Genomic DNA, 19,747 nt, shown 5'->3' on the forward strand with positions numbered 1-19,747 from the left:
GTCGTTCTGGAATATGCAGAGCTGCCCGGATAAGGGTGGTTGGTAAAGATTGTATAACGTATATGGAAGAGAGGGAAGAGAGGGTGAAAATTAAACAGGTGGAAATTAAAAACCGAAAAGCAAAGCTGTAAAATAGGGACATAGAATAAGTACTGGTTAAAACAGGGGTCAGCAAACTGTTTCAGCAGGGGGCCGGACTACTGTCCCTCAGACCTTGTGGGGGGCCAGACTATATGTTGGGGGGGGGGATGAACGAATTCCTATGCCCCACAAATAACCCAGAGGTGCATTTTAAATAAAAGGACACATTCTACTCATGTAAAAACATGCTGATTCCTGGACTCTCCACAGGCCAGACTGAGAAGGCGATTGAGCTGGATCCAGCCCCCGGGCCTTAGTTTGCCTACCCAGGGGTTAAAATAACAAAGTCCAAGTAAGAGAATATCAGCCTTATCTAATCATCAGGTATCAGTCCAGATTTGTAAGATTTGGGGCTGTTTCCCATCGACTTGCAAAGACTATCTGAGCTGCCAACATCATACAGAAGAATGGTTCTTTTGACAATATATCTACGTTGGTGTTATAGAAAACATTCGGTAACATTAATCTTGGGCGACGTTTTCTTATTACATCCATCAAAATGAAATTCCAAAACATCTTGCACCGGTTTATGTTCCCCAATTCAATTCCCCAATTTACAATTAGGTGATGCAGAAGGAAACATATTGGGGCCATTTGCAAAGGAGTGCAATACCAGGATAAAGGTTGCGACCTTCTGGGTTCTGTTTCGTAACTGGCCCTAAGAGGAGCCTGGCTTTAAAAACAGAAACCGTATCTCCCGCTGGCTGCTACGAAAGGCACCATCTGGCGGCCAGAGTGGGGGGGGGGGCAGGTGAATCCCGAGTGGGAGTCCCTGCAAAGGCCGCCTCTGACACAGGCAAGGATTAGGGGGTTTTAAACCCCATATTTAGCACTGGATGAAGAGATTACGAGCCGCTGGGCTAATGCCGAAGCCGAGAGCCAATTGGGAACGGCTTTCCTGGAGGGTGGGGACAGATGGGTGCAGGGCAGGGGGGGTGGAAGCTGCGGGAGTGACCCAGAGACGATGCTGGAAGCAGCCGGGAGCAGAGCAGGAACATTAGGGGTGAACAGCTGATGCTATTTTCGGAAGAGGGGATGATGTGCGGACCGTCTAAAGAGGAAGGACTTTAGCGAAGACCACCTGGACTGCCACGGTGGTCCCATGGGCAAACCACCATCAGGAACTGAGGCTGCGACGCTGTAACGACTCTCCTCGACTAACGTGCAGCACCCATCACACAACGGGCGTCAAAAGCTCAGGGACTGCCAGGCGCCAAATTGTGCAACCTTCCGGAAGAGGGTAGGATCTGCGAGCCACCGGTGACCAACAGCGGGTGGTCGCCAGGGACAAGAGAGATCCCTAGCACGTCTCTCAAGATGCCAGCCTGAGTCGTCCCTCAAAGAGAGCACTCAAAAGTTGGTTGGGGCTTGTGGTTGCCTCTGCAAGGAGCCGATGGGCCCTTGGCCTGACCCCAAAGGCTCTCCTGTTCTTCTGCTCTTCAAGGACAGCAGCAAAACAGGATCGCCAGGGGAGGTCACAGCCCCCTTGACATTGCGGGGAACACGTTGCGCTTCATGGCCAAGCTCCTGAGCATGGCCACTTTCGTGAGGCTCCTGGTGGCTGAAGCCGAGAGAAGGGTCTCCTTGTTCTTCAAAGCGGAGGAGGCCCAGGAAGTCCCCAGTTTTTTCCTGGACAAGCCCCAGACAGAGAAACTTCTGGAGGAAGGAGAGGTGGGCGGCTTGAGGTACGGCCTGGGCTCCATGCAAGGCTGGCGGGCGCACATGGAAGACGCCCACACCGCTCAGCCCCAGCTGCCCGGAGCCCTGGCCGGCTGGGCTTTCTTTGCCGTGTACGACGGGCACGCGGGCAGCACGGTGGCTCAGTTCTGTGCCAGGCACTTGCTCGGGCATGTGCTGGAGGCCGAGGCCCTGTCCGGCCAGGAGGAGGACCCCGCAGCCGTCAAGGAGGCCGTGCGCGAGGCTTTCCTGGCCATCGACAGGCGCATGCAGGACCTGTCGCGGGCCGAGGCCTGGGAGCACGCCGGCACCACTGCCGTGGCCGTGTTGGTGTCACCCCGACACCTGTATTTCATCAACCTGGGCGACTCGAGGGCCCTCCTCTGCCGCTCGGCCGCCGTCACCTTCTACACCGACGACCACAAGCCCACCAAGCCGAGGGAGCGGCGGCGCATCGAGAACGCCGGCGGCACGGTGGTGCTGCAGAGGGTCAACGGGTCGCTGGCCGTCTCCCGGGCCCTGGGCGACTTTGGCTACAAGGCTGTGTCTTGGCGTGGCCCCACCGAGCAGCCGGTGTCCCCCGAGCCTGAGGTCTACCAGCTGGAGCGCTGCCCCGACGAAGACGAGTTCCTGGTGCTGGCCTGCGACGGGGTTTGGGACACCTTTGACAACGCGGGGCTGTGCGCCTTTGTGCGCTCGCGACTCTGCCTCACCGGCAGCCCGCGGGACGTCTGCGAGTGCGTGCTGGACTCCTGCCTCTACAAGGTGAGGGGGGAGGATAGAGGCAGGGGGTTCTCACTTAGAATCGTAGAATTGTAGAGTTGGAAGGGGCACCCAGGGGTCATCTAGTCCAACCCCCTGGAATGCAGGGATCTCAGCGGAAGCATCCATGACAGGGGCTTTCAGTATCGTGGAAATTGCGGCCAACTAGATTTCTAGAAGGGAATCAGGTGGTGCTGTGGGTTAAACCACAGAGCCTAGGACTTGCCGATCAGAAGGTCGGCGGTTCAAATGCCCGTGACGGGGTGAGCTCCTGTTGCTCGGTCCCTGCTCCTGCCAACATAGCAGTTCGAAAGCACATCAAAGTGCAAGTAGATAAATAGGTACCACTCCAGCGGGAAGGTAAACGGCGTTTCCGTGCACTGCTCTGGTTCGCCAGAAGCGGCTTAGTCATGCTGCCCACATGACCCAGAAGCTGTACACCGGCTCCCTCGGCCGATGAAGCGAGATGAGTGCCGCAAACCCAGAGTCGGCCGCGACTGGACCTAACAGTCCCTTTACCTTTACCTTTACCTTTAGATTTCTAGATGTCTCAGATTATCGAGATTGAGGCCTATAGGAAGGAAGTTGAGCAGTTGAGGGAGTGATGCAGGAAAACAACTTACTCCTTAACTTAAAGAAAACAAAAAAGATTATTGTGGACTTTAGGAAACGTAAATTAAATATTTAGCCATTCATTATTGAGGGGAAGTGTGTGGAACAGCACTCGGTGTTTCAGTTTCTGGGAATGGAGTTGAGAGATGACCTAACCTGGGGAGAAAACAGCAAAGACCTGATGAAGAGAGCACAGCAGAGGTTATATTTTCTGAGAATCCTCTGCAAAAATAATCTCTCAAAGGACCTGTTGATGGCATTTTATCATTGTACTGCGGAGAGAGTATTAACTTATGGTCTCTGTGTGTGGTTTGGGAGCTGCACGGTCAGGGGAAAAACAATGCTGTCCAGGGTTGTAAAGACTGCGGAGAGAATAATTGGGTGCACTCTTCCCACCTTGGATCAAATCTATGCTTCCAGGTGCCATAAGAAAGCTGCAGAGATAGCGCAGGATAGTGTGCACCCCGGAAATGATCTCTTTCAGCTTCTGCCTTCTGGAAGAAGGTACAGGGTTATAAAGACTAGGACTAGCCGCCTGAGAAACAGTTTCTATCCAAATGCGATTTTGGTTTTAAACGCAGTGTAAGGAGTCTCTATGGGAGTATATTGTATTTTTAAAATGGGGTATCAGAGTTTTTAGGGGGCTAACCAGGCTGGGATAGCTGGGATAGCAGGCTTGTTGGTTTTTGAATGTCTGATGTAGATTTTTTCAATTTCATTGTTCTGTATGGGACAATGGCAATAAAGATTATCACATCGTATCAATTCCTGCATTGATGGGGGGTAGGACTAGTTAGCCCTCAGGGTCCTGTCCAGCAATACAATTCTTTGATTCTAATAACAGCATTGGAAAGGGCACCCAGTGCCCATCTAGTCCACCCCCCCATTATTATTGATGCCTTTGCAAAACACAGAATAAATAAAACTCATTACACGGTTAAAATAATTATTAAAACCAGACAAGCGTTTGCTCCCCTGAAAAAAATGTAACTTACCATCCCTTACAAATGTTTCTGCTGTGGTGATAACATCAGGGCTGCAGGTTCGAACCCTGTATGGGACAACATTTCAGGGGGTTAGACTAGATGATGTTCAGGGCCCCCTTCCAACTCTACAATTCTGTGATTTTATGAGTCCTTAAAATTGCCACTTTAAAGGCAAAACAGGCCTCTTTCTCAGAGGTGTATGGAGACCTGTGCCTTAATAAAAAGTCGGATATCCAATCAACCTCCCAGCTGGGAGATGTAAATCATTGAACAAGGCTGCTCCTAAGTTTTCGTAGCTTCAGCAAACCAGTAATTAAGGTAAATCATAAGGCATTCTACCTCCGAATGGGAGGACTCTGGAATCCGGAAATAGCATCCTTCAGCTAGGGCAAGTTGAATAGAAAGGAACCGCAGAACTTGCAAAGGCTTTTCCTCATTCCCCGGCAATAGTGCAGGGATCACAGCTAAAGCATCCCTGACAGATGGCCTTCCAACCTCTGCTTAAAAAGCTCCAATGATGGAGAGCCCTCTGGCTGAACTTTCGAAGAGTTCGTTCCACTGTCAAATAGCTCTTGCAGCCAGACAGTTCTTCCCGAAATAGTGACAGGAGGTGCGTCTTTTTAGAGCCACCTTATTTTGACGATGGCAAGGTGTTCTAAATTCTGTTTAATAATGTGATTTGATCTCATCACCCACCCTAGGACCTTAGGGGGAAGGGCGAGTAACCGCAGAAATGTTGTTGTTGTTGTTTAGTCGTTTAGTCGTGTCTGCCTCTTCGTGACCCCCTGGACCAGAGCACGCCAGGCACTCCTGTCTTCCACTGCCTCCCGCAGTTTGGTCAGACTCATGCTGGTAGCTTTGAGAACACTGTCCCACCATCTCGTCCTCTGTCGTCCCTTTCTCCTTGCACCCTCCATCTTTCCCAACATCAGGGTCTTCTCCAGGGAGTCTTCTCTTCTCATGAGGTGGTCAAAGTCTTGGAGCCTCAGCTTCAGGATCTGTCCTTCCAGTGAGCACTCAGGGCTGATTTCCTTCAGAATGGAGAGGTTTGATCTTCTTGCAGTCCATGGGACTCTCAAGAGTCTCCTCCAGCACCAGAATTCAAAAGCATCCATTCTTTGGCAATCAGCCTTCTTTATGGTCCAGCTCTCACTTCCTTACATCACTACTGGAAAAACCAGAGCTTGAACTATACGGACCTTTGTTGGCAAGGTGATGTCTCTGCTTTTTAAGATGCTGTCTAGGTTTGTCATTGCTTTTCTCCCAAGAAGCAGGCGTCTTTTAATTTCGTGACTGCTGTCAACGTCTGCAGTGATCATGAAGCCCAAGAAAGTAAAATCTCTCACTGCCTCCATTTCATAGAATTACAGAGTGGGAAGGGAACCCCAGGGGTCATCCAGTCCAACCCCCTGCAATGCAGGGATCGCAACTCCTTGAAAGGAAAGGAAAAACTACTCCCCTTCCCCAGAATGAAAATTAAAGTATTAAGCAGGCTGAAGAAATAATAATAATATAAAAAATATTATTATATTATATTATATTATATTATATTATATTATATTATATTATAGAAATAATAATAATAATAATAATAATAATAATAATAATAATAATAATAATAATAATAATAATAATATATTATTTATACTCCGCCCATCTGGCTGAGTTTCCCCAGCAAGCTGGGTGTTATTTTTTTATTATAATATTTTATTAGGTTTTAACAATAGAAAAGTTTAGAAAAATACAAAAAACGAAAAAGATACAAAGTTATAAAATACAAAAATACAGACATTAAACACCAAAAAAAGAAAAAGAAAAAACACAAACAAAAGAAAACAAAAATTCCCTCTTTCTTGATTTCTCCTCTTTAGTTAACTTATTTTCCTGACTTCCTCACGTCTCCCATTTTTGTATCCCTTTTAAAAAATTGGTTCAGCAAATTCATGTCCTATTAGTCTATCTATTATTAATCCAATCTTACATTTTACCTTGTTGCTAGAACCCCTGCAGTTCATTTCAATGCCCTCAACATTCAAAAATTTTACAATATTTCTGCAAATAAGTTTTAAATTTCCTCCAATCTTCCTCCACCGACTCTTCTCCCTGGTCTCGGATTCTGCCAGTCATTTCTGCCATCTCCATATAGTCTATTAGTTGCATCTGCCATTCTTCCCAGCAAGCTGGGTGTTAAACCAACCAACCCAAGTTTAGAGGAACCTGAGATCTTCCTGGCTTAACTGGATCTGTGGGACTTACTACATTCAGTTTTAAGATTTTTGCTGCCCTGTGGGAACCTTTTCCTTCTCCTGCTGGGCATTCATCTCCATTCCTGGGCCCAGCCAGGTAATTAACACACACCAGCTTCACCCCCCAAGGGCTTAAGGAAGCAGCTGCCAACTGAGGGCACTGGAGGCCCAGGATTAGCGAAGCAGGACAGTGGAGCGTCAAGCAGCCCTTTAGGAGGAGCAGGAAAGGTGAGTTTCCAGAAGAGTTTGTTAAGGAGCTGCGGTCCGTAGAGCATCTTGAAGGAGGTTAAAGCAGCAGGTGAGGGGAACAGGTGTCCCTCCGAATTTCACTGGGCTCCAGGGAACTGTCCTGCCCCTGCTTTAAAGAAAACGGAAAAGATAAGCTATAGAATCTCATAATTGTAAAGTTAGGAGGGCCCTCCAAAGGTCATCCAGTCCAACCCCTGCAATGCAGGAGTCACAGTTCCACAGGCAGGGCGTTCCACAGGGCGGGTGCCACTACCAAGAAATCCCTCTGCCTGGTTCCCTGTAGCTTGGCTTCTCGCAGCAAGGGAACCGCCAGAAGGCCCTCGGCGCTGGACCTCAGTGTCCGGGCAGAACGATGGGGGTGGAGACGCTCCTTCAGGTATACTGGACCAAGGCCGTTTAGGGCTTTCAAGGTCAGCACCAACACTGATGCTATTAAAAATGCTATTAAAAAAGCTGCACATTCTCACTTTCTCTGCACCATGCATAACTGTGCACAACTCTAACATGCTGTCTGCACCCCCAAAATATGTGCCCTTTTTCTCTGCTAAAAAACCCTCCAGATATTGCAACTTTTCCTCCTATAAAGAGTCAAAGCATTGCCTGTAAACAGACTGGGCTGGCTCTGTCTCGTGCATCTGGGAGGAAGGAAACGGATCTGAGATGTTTGTCCTGGGAGAATATGGTCCTCCAGGTTGAAGAAGATGGTTGTCACCCTTGCAAAACAATTGCTTTGCTAAGCAGGCGGGAGGACACAATCCTCAGACGACTCTACGCCATAGCTGTCAAGTGCCCCTTATTTGGCGGGACAGTCCCTTATCCCAGTGCCATGTCCCGCTGCTGTCCCTTATTGATGAGGCTTTGTTTGGCTGCTGGCTGGGCTTTCTGCCTTTGGCTCAGAGGGGCTCAGAAGCTGAACATAGTCGGCCAATTGGTGCCAAAGAAGGATAGAACTTTTTTTATGTATGCTACAACAGCTGCAAGAATTCTCATTGCGAAGTATTGGAAGATACAAGATCTACCCACTTTGGAAGAATGGCACATGAAGGTGATAGACTATATGGAATTGACAGAAATGACTGGCAGAATCCGAGACCAGGAAGAAGAGTCGGTGGAAGAAGATTGGAAGAAATTTAAAGATTACTTACAGAAATATTGTAAAATTAATGAATGTTAGAATGATGTTGGATAGAAATTAAGTGGTTTCCAGCTGTAATGCTTTAAGAGAATATGAAACAAAGGTCTATAAATGGGTAAAAGCTTAATGGTAAGGATTTGCTGAACTAATAAATTTAAGTGGAATACAAAAAAGGGAGGTATGAGGAGGTCCGGGGAAATAAGCTTACGGAAAATAAGAAACGGAAAATTAATGTGTTTTTAACTGTTTTTATTTTGCATTTTTCTTTTTCTTTTTTCATTTTTATTGTAATGTGTGAAAAAAATCTTAATAAATATCTTATATAAAAAAAGAAGAAGTTGAACATACCTGTGCCCCTTGGAAAATCCCTTATTTTGGCTGCTGATCCCTTATTTTCGAGGCTGCTGATCCCTTATTTTCAAATCTGTAAGTTGACAGGTATGCTCTACGCTCTCCCTGCAGGGCAGCCGTGACAACATGACCTGCATCGTGGTCTGCTTCCCAGCTGCCCCGGGCGTCTCCCAGGAGGCCTTGCAGAAGGAGCAGGAGCTGGACGCTTCTCTGGAGAAGAGGGTGGCAGGTGCGTACGCTGTTTGCGCTGTGACGGAGCGGGGCCTGGGAGGCCTCGTTGGCCGCTGGCAAAAGGGAGGAGTGGGATTTTGAGAACGGGGAGGAAAAATAACAGAAGGGAAAGTAGTGCTGTGAGGTTTTGGGGGCGGGGTCAGTTTGGATGATGCCCTGGGTCCCTTCCAGTTCTTGGGTACCCAAGTGAGGGTTAGAATCTAACAGAGGAATCTGTGGGTGAGCTGCTCAGACAGGTTTCTTTGCACAACAATGAGCTAAAACATGGGTAGGCAAACTAAGGCCTGGGGGCTGGATCTGGCCCAATCGCCTTCTAAATCCGGCCCGCAGACAGTCCGGGAATCAGCGTGTTTTTACATGAGTAGAACGTGTCCTTTTATTTAAAATGCATCTCTGGGTTATTTGTGGGGCCTGCCTGGTGTTTTGACATCAGTAGAATGTGTGCTTTTATTTATAATGCATCTCTGGGTTATTTGTGGGGCACAGGAATTTGTTCATCCCCCCCCCCAAAAAATAGTCTGGCCCCCCCACACGGTCTGAGGGACGGTGGACTGGCCCATGGCTGAAAAAGGTTGCTGGCCCCTGACATAGTCCATCACAGGGGTCAGCAAACTTTTTCACCAATCGCCTTCTATTTGGCTCGCAGACAATCCAGGAATCAGCATGTTTTTACATGAGTAGAATGTGTCCTTTTATTTAAAATGCATCTCTGGGTTATTTGTGGGGCACAGGAATTCGTTCATTTCCCTCCCCCCCCCAAAAAAAAATTAGTCTGGCCCCCCACAAGGTCTGAGGGACATTGATTGATATTTATTACGGCCATTGGCCCGTCACACAACAGTTTCCCACCAACATATATATACTTAAACCTCCAAATTTAAAACAGCTAAAAACTTACAAAAACAGACAAGAACCAAAGCAAAATAAGCAAAAGACCAACAACATACATTACAATAAATTTACAACATAAACATCGCCCTCTGCTCATAAATTAATAAAAGACATCAGTGGTGATATCACCTAGTTACATCCTAAAACATATATCATGGTTTAAAAGGGTTATCCGAGCCGCACAGGAGTCCGTTTTTCTTCTTTAGGGATAGGACGCTGATCAAGAATCTGGCAACCGTGAGTGATCTTAGGGGGGTCTTCATCATTTAGTAGATATCTCAGTTTGGCTTCATTCGAATCATCGGCGATTCCCTTTAGTTATGGATCAAGAAACTTGCTCCTGGCTGATGAGTGAGAAGCACAATCAAAGATTATGTGATGCAACGATTCCGGTGCCCCACAATTACAATCACATAAGAGTGATATCTGTCCATTGGAAAATCTATTTCGGTCTGAGGGACAGTGGACCGGCCCCCTGCTGAAAAAGTTTGTTGACCCCTGAGCTAAAGCGTCCTCCTTCGCACCCCAAAAGGATAAGCTAGGTTGCAAGAGTTGCAAGGCCCCCCCAGGATGACGGGTGGGACTGTCCTTCAGCTCCCTCACCTATCTGAACAATAGCCAGTGCTTTGAGGTGTGAGCTGAGCTGGAAGGAGGCTGGAAGCTGGAGACACAGAGTCTTGCTTGCTCTGTGCTGGATCCCAAGACTAATGGAGACACAAGATCTGTAGGGCTGCGAATGCCATGAGCCCTCCAGACTAGACTCAGGTTATTCATATGGATAAATGAAACCATATATACTAAAGACACCACAGTTTCCGCTGTCCTTTCTGCCAAGGTGAAATATACTCAGAGTCGAGAGTGGATTTCATGCTCTTTATTCAGCTCATAGCGGTGAGGAGGAATGGAAGTTCCCCCAGAATGTCTGCTTTATATACATTATTTACACAATGGGCTCCATGTGATTGGCTAATTCCAGGATTCTCCTGTAGGCCAATCAGGTTGCGGATTCACTTCCACCTGGAGCTGGATTGGGTGGCTCCTGTGGACCAATCAGACTGCTGCATTCTGAATCCTATTGATCTAGGACCAATCAAACTGCTGCATTCTGAATCCTATTGATCTAGGACCAATCAGACTGCTGCATTCTGAGTCCTATTGTTCTAGGACCAATCAGACTGCTGCATTCTGAATCCTATTGATCTAGGACCAATCAGACTGCTGCATTCTGGGTCCTATTGTTCTAGGACCAATCAGACTGCTGCATTCTGGGTCCTATTGTTCTAGGACCAATCAAACAGCTGTGTTCTGGATCCTATTGTTCTAGGACCAATCAGACTGCTGCATTCTGGATCCTATTGTTCTAGGACCAATCAGACTGCTGCATTCTGGATCCTATTGTTCTAGGACCAATCAGACTGCTGCATTCTGGATCCTATTGTTCTAGGACCAATCAGACTGCTGCATTTTGGATCCCATTCAACTCAGTACATAACACAAGGACACCGTTTTGTTTGGCTTGGTCGTCTACATGCAGTGCTATAGATCTGAGAAGCCGAGCTCAGAGCTTAGGCAAGAAAGAGTCTTGCAAAGTTACACAGGTCTTGCAAAGGTGCAGCTCAGGTTCTGCAAGGCTTGTGCCAAACAGCAGGTGGGGGAGCTGAGCTCTATTGCATAGGGCTCTGTTTTGATCATTCGAACTCTCGTCCTTCGGTGCCTGTTCTGCAAACTCAAATAAAGATAATAATAATAATAATAATAATAATAATAATAATAATAATAATTTATTTATACCTCACCTTTCCCGGTTCAGGGTGGCTAACAACAAATTTAAAACACTTAATTGATGCAACAAAAAAACAGCATAAAATACCATATAAAATGTGAATAACAATAAATCAATTTAGTGGGAAAATCCATCCAGTAAACATTAGATGATCCCCAGGGCTAACTGGCTAAATTAGTCCTATTTGGGCCAGCAAGGAGACCAGGGGAGAATTAGCTGTGGGATCCCAGAGCGGGTAATCTTCATAAAAAGGGGAGGGGGACGGAAGGAAGGGGAATAAAAGATCAGGCTAAGTTCAAATTGAAAGCTGGGCAGAATAGCTCTGTCTTACAGGCCCTGCGGAAGGAGGTTAAATCCTGCAGGGCCCTGGTCTCCTGGGACAGAGCATTCCACCAGGTCGGAGCCACCACTGAGAAGGCCCTGGCCCTGGTGGAGGATAGTCTGACTTCCTTAGGGCCCAGGACCTCTAAAGTCTTATTCGTGGACCTGTTTGTGTCTGGATGGGGACCTAGAAGCCATTCGTGGGGCAGTTCTCTGCCAGCTCCATCGAGGTAACCAGCCCCTCCACTTCTCCCACCCCACCCCAAATCTCACCCCAGAGCTTTACGATGAACTACTGGAACAGGAAGGGGGTCCCAATCTCGTCTCCGTCTTCCAACGTCTGGCTACAGAAGCGAACCCTAACCTTCCCCCTGGGGGAGGCCTGGCTAGCAAGTAAGTATGATGATCTCCCTCTCCATTCCCTGGGAATCACCTGCCCCCACCCCGCTCTCATATCTGCAGGGGGGTCCGTTTCTTCTAGGTGCGCTCCAGAAAGAAAGATCACCAGCTTTCGAAACCTAAAGGATTCCGGGGCCTGGGCGGGGCTTCTGGGCCGGTGGGTGGAGCCAAGTACGGACCTGTGGGTGGAGTTTGGGGCGGGGTCCAGATGATGATGATGATGATTTATTGAATTTATATCCAGTGGTACCTCGGGTTACATACGCCTTAGGTTACATACCTTTCAGGTTACAGACCCCGCTAACCCAGAAATAGTACCTCGGGTTAAGAACTTTGCTTCAGGATGAGAACAGAAATTGTGCTCTGACGGCGTGGCAGCAGCGGGAGGCCCCATTAGCTAAAATGGTGCTTCAGGTTAAGAACAGCTTCAGGTTAAGAATGGATCTCCGGAAGGAATTAAGTACTTAACCCGAGGTACCACTGTACCGCCCTATACCTGGAGGTCTCAGGGCAGTTCACAGAAAAGATCAACTTAAAAACCAATATAAATATAAAACCAAAATAAAAGCAAGAACACAATAACCAGCTCCATCTGGTACACAGGATGAGACCCTACCTGCCCGCAAACTGTCTCGCCAGAGTGGTGCATGCTCTGGTTATCTCCCGCTTGGACTACTGCAACGCGCTCTACGTGGGGCTACCTTTGAAGGTGACCCGGAAACTGCAATTAATCCAGAATGCGGCAGCTAGACTGGTGACTGGGAGCGGCCGCCGAGACCATAGAACACCAGTCCTGAAAGACCTACATTGGCTCCCAGTACGTTTCGGAGCACAATTCAAAGTGTTGGTGCTGACCTTGAAAGCCCTAAACGGCCTCGGTCCAGTATACCTGAAGGAGCGTCTCCACCCCCATCGTTCAGCCCGGACGCTGAGGTCCAGAGCTGAGGGCCTTCTGGCGGTTCCCTCACTGCTAGAAGTGAGGTTACAGGGAACCAGGCAGAGGGCCTTCTCGGTGGTGGCGCCCGCCCTGTGGAACGCCCTTCCAGCAGATGTCAAAGCGATAAACAACTACCTAACATTCAGAAGACATCTTAAGGCAGCCCTGTTTAGGGAAGCTTTTAATGTGTGACATTGTAAAGGAATTTTTAATCTTTGTTGGAAGCTGCCCAGAGTGGATGAGGAAATCCAGCCAGATGGGTAGGGTACAAATAATAAATTATTATTATTATTATTATTATTATTATTATTATTATTATTATTATTTTATTTTACACCCCCCCAAAAAAGAACCACATTTTAAAAGGGCATAGACTACATTTGTCAAGAAAGGCCATTTTCAGGCTTATCCTAAATTGAGTAAAGTCGGTGCCCCCTAACCCCAGATCTGTGGCTGTGTTTGCTCGGTGGTTGTATGAAAAGCACTCTGTTTATGCTCAGAAGCTTTTCTTTCTGCAAAGAAAGGAGGGCCAAGCGGCTTGGGGTACCAGAAGCTAGTGACCACCTTGTTCCTCTCACAGGAGAGCTGTGATCATGGAGGCTTATCAGCGGGCGAAGCAGAGTCGCGAGGAGCAAGAAATGCCGGTAAGAAACCCCCGGATCTTATTGAACTGTGTGTAGGAGTTGGAAGGGAGTCCAGAGGGTCTCTGTTGGGATTCGCAGGATACTGGATAAGTCTGCAGGCTTCAACAGGATGATGCAATACTCTGCTGGGTCAGAGTGACTCAGCAGGAGTGTGATTAGTGTAATTGGCTATCACCTGTTTTAAAAAGGAAAGCCTGTTTAACAGGGGGTGTGGTGGTTGTGCTGTAGTGTGGTGGTGCTGTGGTGGAGAGTATTCGTTTGTAAGTACTCTGTATGGACTGTTTCTTTTGTATATAGCCTGTGTATAGCTCACATTAAAAAGGACTGCACTGAAAAACCTGGAACTCTTAGTGCTTTGCTGAAAACGCCGCGTGGAATACGCGACAGGGTTATGGGCCCAGCACGCTTCCGCTGCGCAAGAGTACAGGTGGCAGTTATCTAGCCTTGGGTGCTGGAGGTGAGCTGCAGGGATGGAGCAGTCCAGAACTGGCGTGTTGCTGGAGAAGCTGACGGCCACGAACTACAGCACCTGGTCGGTCCGCATGCAACACTTCCTCAAGCGTGAGGGCCTGTGGAAAGTGGTGGAAGAGCCACCGCAGCCCCCTGAGGAGGATGAGAAGGATGAGAAAGCTTTGGCTACGATCATCCTTGGAGTGGACGACAGCCAGCTAGTCTACGTAGCTGATAAGGTGACGGCAAGTGAGGCATGGAATGCGCTCAAGGCTGTCCATGTGCGAGAGACAGCTGGCTCACTGATAACACTGACCAGGAGACTGTACCGGTGTCGGAAGAAACCGGGGGACTCCCTGGTAAACCACCTAAAATTCCTAACAGGCTGTTTCCAGGAGCTAGCCTTAAGAGGGAGGCCTGTGGGGGAAGAGGACAAAGTCTTTATAGTCCTGAGTTCCCTTGATGACAGCTATGATATGCTGGTCAACTCCCTCGAGTCTGTAGAGACTGATAAGCTGACTCTGGAATACGTGACTGGGCGGTTGTATGCAGAGGAGGACAGGCGTGCAGAGCGAAAGATGACCTCAGCCCAGCTGTTGGAGCATCCCAGAGGGAACAACAGCCAGGAAGAGCAGAGGTGTCGGAAGCCGGAGAAACAGCCAGGAGGAGCTGCTGCAGACCAGCCGGTGGTCAACAAAGTAAAAAGGTTCTTTTGCTGCAAGTCCAGTGGACATCTGCTGCGGGACTGCCCGAGAAAACAACAAAAACAGCGGAAGCACAAGTGGCAGCAGAGGGAATCTACCGCTTGGGTGTCTGCAGATGGTCAAGAAAATGAGGAGCTGTGGGTTTTGGACAGTGGAGCTTCTCAAACCTTTTGTAAAAGAAAAGGATTGCTAACTGATGCTAGGGCTTCAAACAAAAAACATGTAAGTCTTGCTACGGGCCAAAAAGCTAATGTGGTTTGTGAGGGGGAGGTTGTGTTCCCACAGCTGGGACACACATTCAGGAATGTGTTGTGTGTGCCTAGTTTGCAAAACAATCTCCTGAGCATTCCTGACTTGGCAAAAGCAGGCTTTGAAGTAAATTTTGTGGGAGATCAGTGCCAGATAAAGAAAAATGGGGCAGTGTTGGCAAATGCTAGCCTTAGAACTAATATGTATGTACTGCAGTGTGAATCTAAGGTTGCGAATGTGCAAAATGTCCCGACCCATGATATGTGTATTCATCTCCTGCACAGGCGTCTGGCTCATGCTAGCTATAAGGTGCTAAACAAAACATTGGAGTTGTGTGGGGGGATGAAAAACATAAAAAGTTGTGATAATTACTTAGACTGCAATATCTGCAAGGAGGTTAAAAGCAGGGCTTGCCCAGTAGCAAGAGCAAGCCAGAGAGAAACCAAAAAACCACTGGAGTTGATTCATGCTGATGTAACTGGTCCTTTTCCACCTAGTGTCTCCCACAACAAATACTGTTTAATCCTAGTGGATGATTTTTCTAGATTTGGCTGGGTCTATCCATTAAAGCAAAAGTCTGACGTTGCCCAAACTTTGAAGTTCTGGGTAAGAAGGGTAGAAAGGCAACTTGGTGAAAAGGTGTCCTCTATTCAATCAGACAGGGGAGGGGAGTTTATGGCAAGCTCCCTAAGAAACTGGTTGCGTGCCCAAGGGATTAAACATAGGCTTACCAATGTGGCCACGCCTCAGGAGAACGGAGTAGCAGAGCGTAGAGGAGGTGTCTTGCAGACACAAATGAAAACATTGTTAGCAGATGCAAATCTTCCAATTAAGTACTGGGCTGAAAGTATTAAGACCGCGAATTATATTGGGAATCGCTTGTGGTCAAGGGTACTAGATGACATACCCTATAAAGTTCTCTATAACAAAAGTCCCAGTTTGCAACATTTAAGAATCTTTGGGACAAAGGCATGGGTTGACATACCTGTGAAAAACCGAAGAAAAGGTGGGAAAAGGGCACAGCAGTTGCTATTTCTTGGGTATGAAAGTGGTACGAAAGCCTACAGGTTTGAAAATGATAAAAACCTTTTGAGTTATAGTAGATCAGCCAGCTTTAATGAGCAAAGAAATTGGCCCAAGATACATGCAAACCTGCTGCCAGAAAAAGTTTTACTGCCGAGCATACCTGATAAGGCAGCTGAAACAAAGCTAAGAATTGGCAGCTCTCCCAGAGAAACTGAAAGGGAGGAAGTAAAGGTTGAACATTTTTCTCCAACTGCTAGAATGGAGCAGGGGAGAGAAGAAAGTGCAACAGGGACAGGAGGAGGTAGATCTCCAGAGTCAATCCACCCCAAAAGCAGTCCTGAAGGTAGCCCAGGGGGTGAGATTAATGAACCAAGGAGGTCTACAAGAAGTAATAAAGGTCAACCTCCAGACCGTTATGGGTTCCCAGCCACCATAAACCAGGTTTGTGTAACTGAGCCAGAAAACTTTGAAGAAGTGCAAGAGTTACCTACTCTAGAGAAAGAGGCGTGGTTAAAGGCAATGCAGGCAGAGTATAACTCTCTGCTAAACAACAATGTGTTTGTACCTACAGAATTGCCTGAAGGTAAAAAGCCCATAAGCTGTAAGTGGGTTTTTAAAGTGAAAAAGCTGGCTGATGGCAGTTGTCAGAGGAAAGCCAGGTTGGTTGCACGGGGCTTTACACAGAGGAAAATGATACATTATGATGAAGTGTTTGCCCCAACAGCAAAGGCTGAAACAGTAAAATCAGTTTTAGCAATGGCAAGTCTGAGAGGGTTAAAAGTTAATCATTTTGATGTTGCCTCAGCATATTTAAATGCTCCTATTGACGCCGAGGTGTATTTACAGCAAATACCAGGTTATGAGCTAGAAAAAGACAGCATGGTGTTAAAACTGCAAAGGGCACTATACGGTTTACACCAAAGTGCACGTCTATGGCATGAATGCATAGACACAACTTTGAAAAAGATGGGATTCAAACAAAGCCTGGCTGATTCCTGTTTATATTCAGCAATGGTGCAAGGAAGTGTTTGTTATTTACTTTTGTATGTTGATGATATCTGTCTAATAACAACTGCACAAAAGCAAGTGTCTTGGTTTATAAACAGCCTAGGTAACAAATACAAACTGAAGTATTTGGGAGAGATTCAAAATTACTTGGGAGTAGAGGTTCAGAGAAATGAAGAGGGCGTTTACTCTCTGAGTCAGAAGGAAAAAATCGAAAAATTACTGAAGACATATGGAATGGAGAGGGCAAATGAGGTTGACACTCCCATAACTACCCAGTACAAAAATGAACCAGAAGGGCAAAAATGTGAGAATGCAACAGCGTTTCATTCTCTGTTGGGTTCTCTGTTATATTTAAGTTGTTGGACAAGACCCGACATAACATTGGCAGTGCACATGTTAAGCCAAAGAAGTGCAGATCCGGCTCAGAGAGATTGGGTAGCACTTAAAAGAATCCTAAGGTATCTGAAAGGCACAAAAGATTACAAACTGGTGCTGGATACAGGATATGATCAGCAAGTGTATGCATACGCTGATGCCAGCTGGGGAGACAGAGAAAATGGAAAGTCTACCACTGGCTATGCCATATATATTGGAAATGCCCTGGTTCAGTGGAAATCCCAGAAACAAACATTTGTTGCCACAAGTACTTGTGAAGCAGAGTACTCAGCCATAAGCGAATGTGTATCACAAATAGAGTGGTTTGCTTGCCTAACAAAAGAGCTTGGAATACCTTCTGAAATGCCAATCACTGTGCTAAGTGACAACATGGCTGCACAACAGCTTGCTAACCAACAGAATTTTAAGAGCAAGAGTAAACATATTGCGATAAGATACGGAAATGTGAAAAATGCTTTGGAAAGAAATGTATTAAAGGTACAGCACTGTAACACAAAATGTAATGTGGCAGATTTGTATACAAAATGTTTGGATGCTCCTAAATTTCGAGACTTAAGAGAATTGTTGGGTCTCAAGCCTTTGACTTAAGGAGGAGTGTTGGGATTCGCAGGATACTGGATAAGTCTGCAGGCTTCAACAGGATGATGCAATACTCTGCTGGGTCAGAGTGACTCAGCAGGAGTGTGATTAGTGTAATTGGCTATCACCTGTTTTAAAAAGGAAAGCCTGTTTAACAGGGGGTGTGGTGGTTGTGCTGTAGTGTGGTGGTGCTGTGGTGGAGAGTATTCGTTTGTAAGTACTCTGTATGGACTGTTTCTTTTGTATATAGCCTGTGTATAGCTCACATTAAAAAGGACTGCACTGAAAAACCTGGAACTCTTAGTGCTTTGCTGAAAACGCCGCGTGGAATACGCGACAGTCTCCTCGTGGCACCACCACACCAGACAACTGGGTTTGAAGCCTGGAAAATTCGGGGCAGGTAAAAGAACATCATGTGGCAGAATTGAACTACGGAACTCCCTGCCACTTGAGGCAGTGATGGCCACGGACTTGGATGGCTTTAAAAGAGGATGGGGCTCCTAGCTAGGAGCTTTTGGTGGCTTCCTGCCAGGATGGCCTGATCCAGTAGGTGCTCTTCTTTTTTTATCACCAAACAGCATTTTATTTCTTTTGTGATTCAGATTGGTTTTTTCCCCTTCAAGGGTAAAAAGTGCATAAACCTCTTCTCTGAACTGTGCAAAGATTTTACTCTATTACAAGCTAGTTTACCATACCCAGTTACTAATTTTTATGACAGCTTTATCCCCCAAGCTTAAAAGTGCATTAATAAAAGAGAAAAGCCAGTGAAAGCAAAATCCACATCTGTACTTTGCTGTTCATTATTGCATTTTGGGGATTTAAAGCAGTTCCCTTTAAAAGTCTTTGGGTTGCTAATACAAATCCTTCCCCCTTCTATACTGTGACAGACTCTGGAAACACACTATTCACTTCCATTTGCCACAAACTTTTGATGGCTTTCCTTGTGCAGATTGAAATATTGATTTTAAGAATCTGCACATAAAACCATCTTTGTTGATCATGTTCAAGCTTACTAGAAGCACAGAGGATGGTTGCTATTATAAAAGCCACTCCCTTGGTCATAGAAGAATTTCCCCTTGACATCTGGGCAGGGTTCTGTGTCAGTTCCTCTAAGAGATATTTTGTCCTCTGAAGCTATCGATTCTACAAACTTAAACCAGTTTCAGAGCAGCCTAACCATCTGCTAAGCTGCCACAAATAAACTTTTGGGAACTTGTGAAAAGTGTGGCGGAGGCTGCTTTTCAGCCGGACCGGCTGGTTCATTTGATTCGATTTTATTTAAATATTTAATTTATATATTGCTCAACACCACCAATTCTCAAGTTTCCAGAAAATATGAATTTTGGCTGCTCGCATTCCGACACAAGTTCCCACACCGTTTCTGCTCATGGTGCTCCAACCAAGTTCTTATTTCTCCCTGCCCTTCTTCGTTTCAGGCCCCCAGTGCGAATGCTGCCTCGGATTGAACGCTCTGCTGTGCAGCTTGGACCACGGATGCCAAGACATCATTTTTGCGAAAGAGAGCAGGCTGGGGAAGCAAATCTGACCAGGATTTCTGGGCAAACTTAGGAAGCTGGATGACAATGGATGGGGTGGGGCGAGTCGGATTGGGGCCACCACAGCCCCCTTTCCCCACCGCCCCCAGGGTGGAAAACACCATCTGGACTGAGCGGAACAGCTGGCACTCAAGACAAAGGCAGTCCATGTTAGAACAGATCATGTGTTTTGTTTCTTGCCTGGACATAAGTTTTGCTTCTTTTTTGAATTTGCATTTTATTTATTTGTTAACATTCTTATATTACATCGGCAAACGTCATATTACGTTACAGGACTTACTATCATTTCCAACATGTATGCAAAAATTATATACAAATTTTATATACCTAGAAAGAAAATGAAACCAAAAAAGGAAGAACAAAGAGAAAAAACAAAAACAAAATCCCCCCCCAAATCATATACATTCCAACACT

General features: G+C 46.6%; 1 protein-coding gene and 1 long non-coding RNA gene across 2 annotated transcripts in view; both read left to right on the forward strand.

The window, feature by feature from the left end:
- The window catches only part of LOC310712949, a 2,318,697-nt gene that overhangs the window by 17,309 nt on the left and 2,281,641 nt on the right, over positions 1 to 19,747 (forward strand). The window lies entirely within an intron of this gene.
- Positions 59 to 19,740, forward strand: PPM1N (protein phosphatase, Mg2+/Mn2+ dependent 1N (putative)). Its single transcript, XM_083516287.1, has 5 exons — positions 59 to 2,583; positions 8,271 to 8,388; positions 11,664 to 11,778; positions 13,302 to 13,365; positions 19,214 to 19,740. Exons 1-5 carry the CDS (start codon positions 1,657 to 1,659, stop codon positions 19,241 to 19,243), a joined length of 1,254 nt encoding a protein of 417 aa, XP_083372413.1. The 5' UTR covers positions 59 to 1,656; the 3' UTR covers positions 19,244 to 19,740.

Source organism: Podarcis liolepis (assembly GCF_965112155.1).
Source record: "Podarcis liolepis genome assembly, chromosome: 7".
Lineage (NCBI taxonomy): Eukaryota > Metazoa > Chordata > Lepidosauria > Squamata > Lacertidae > Podarcis > Podarcis liolepis.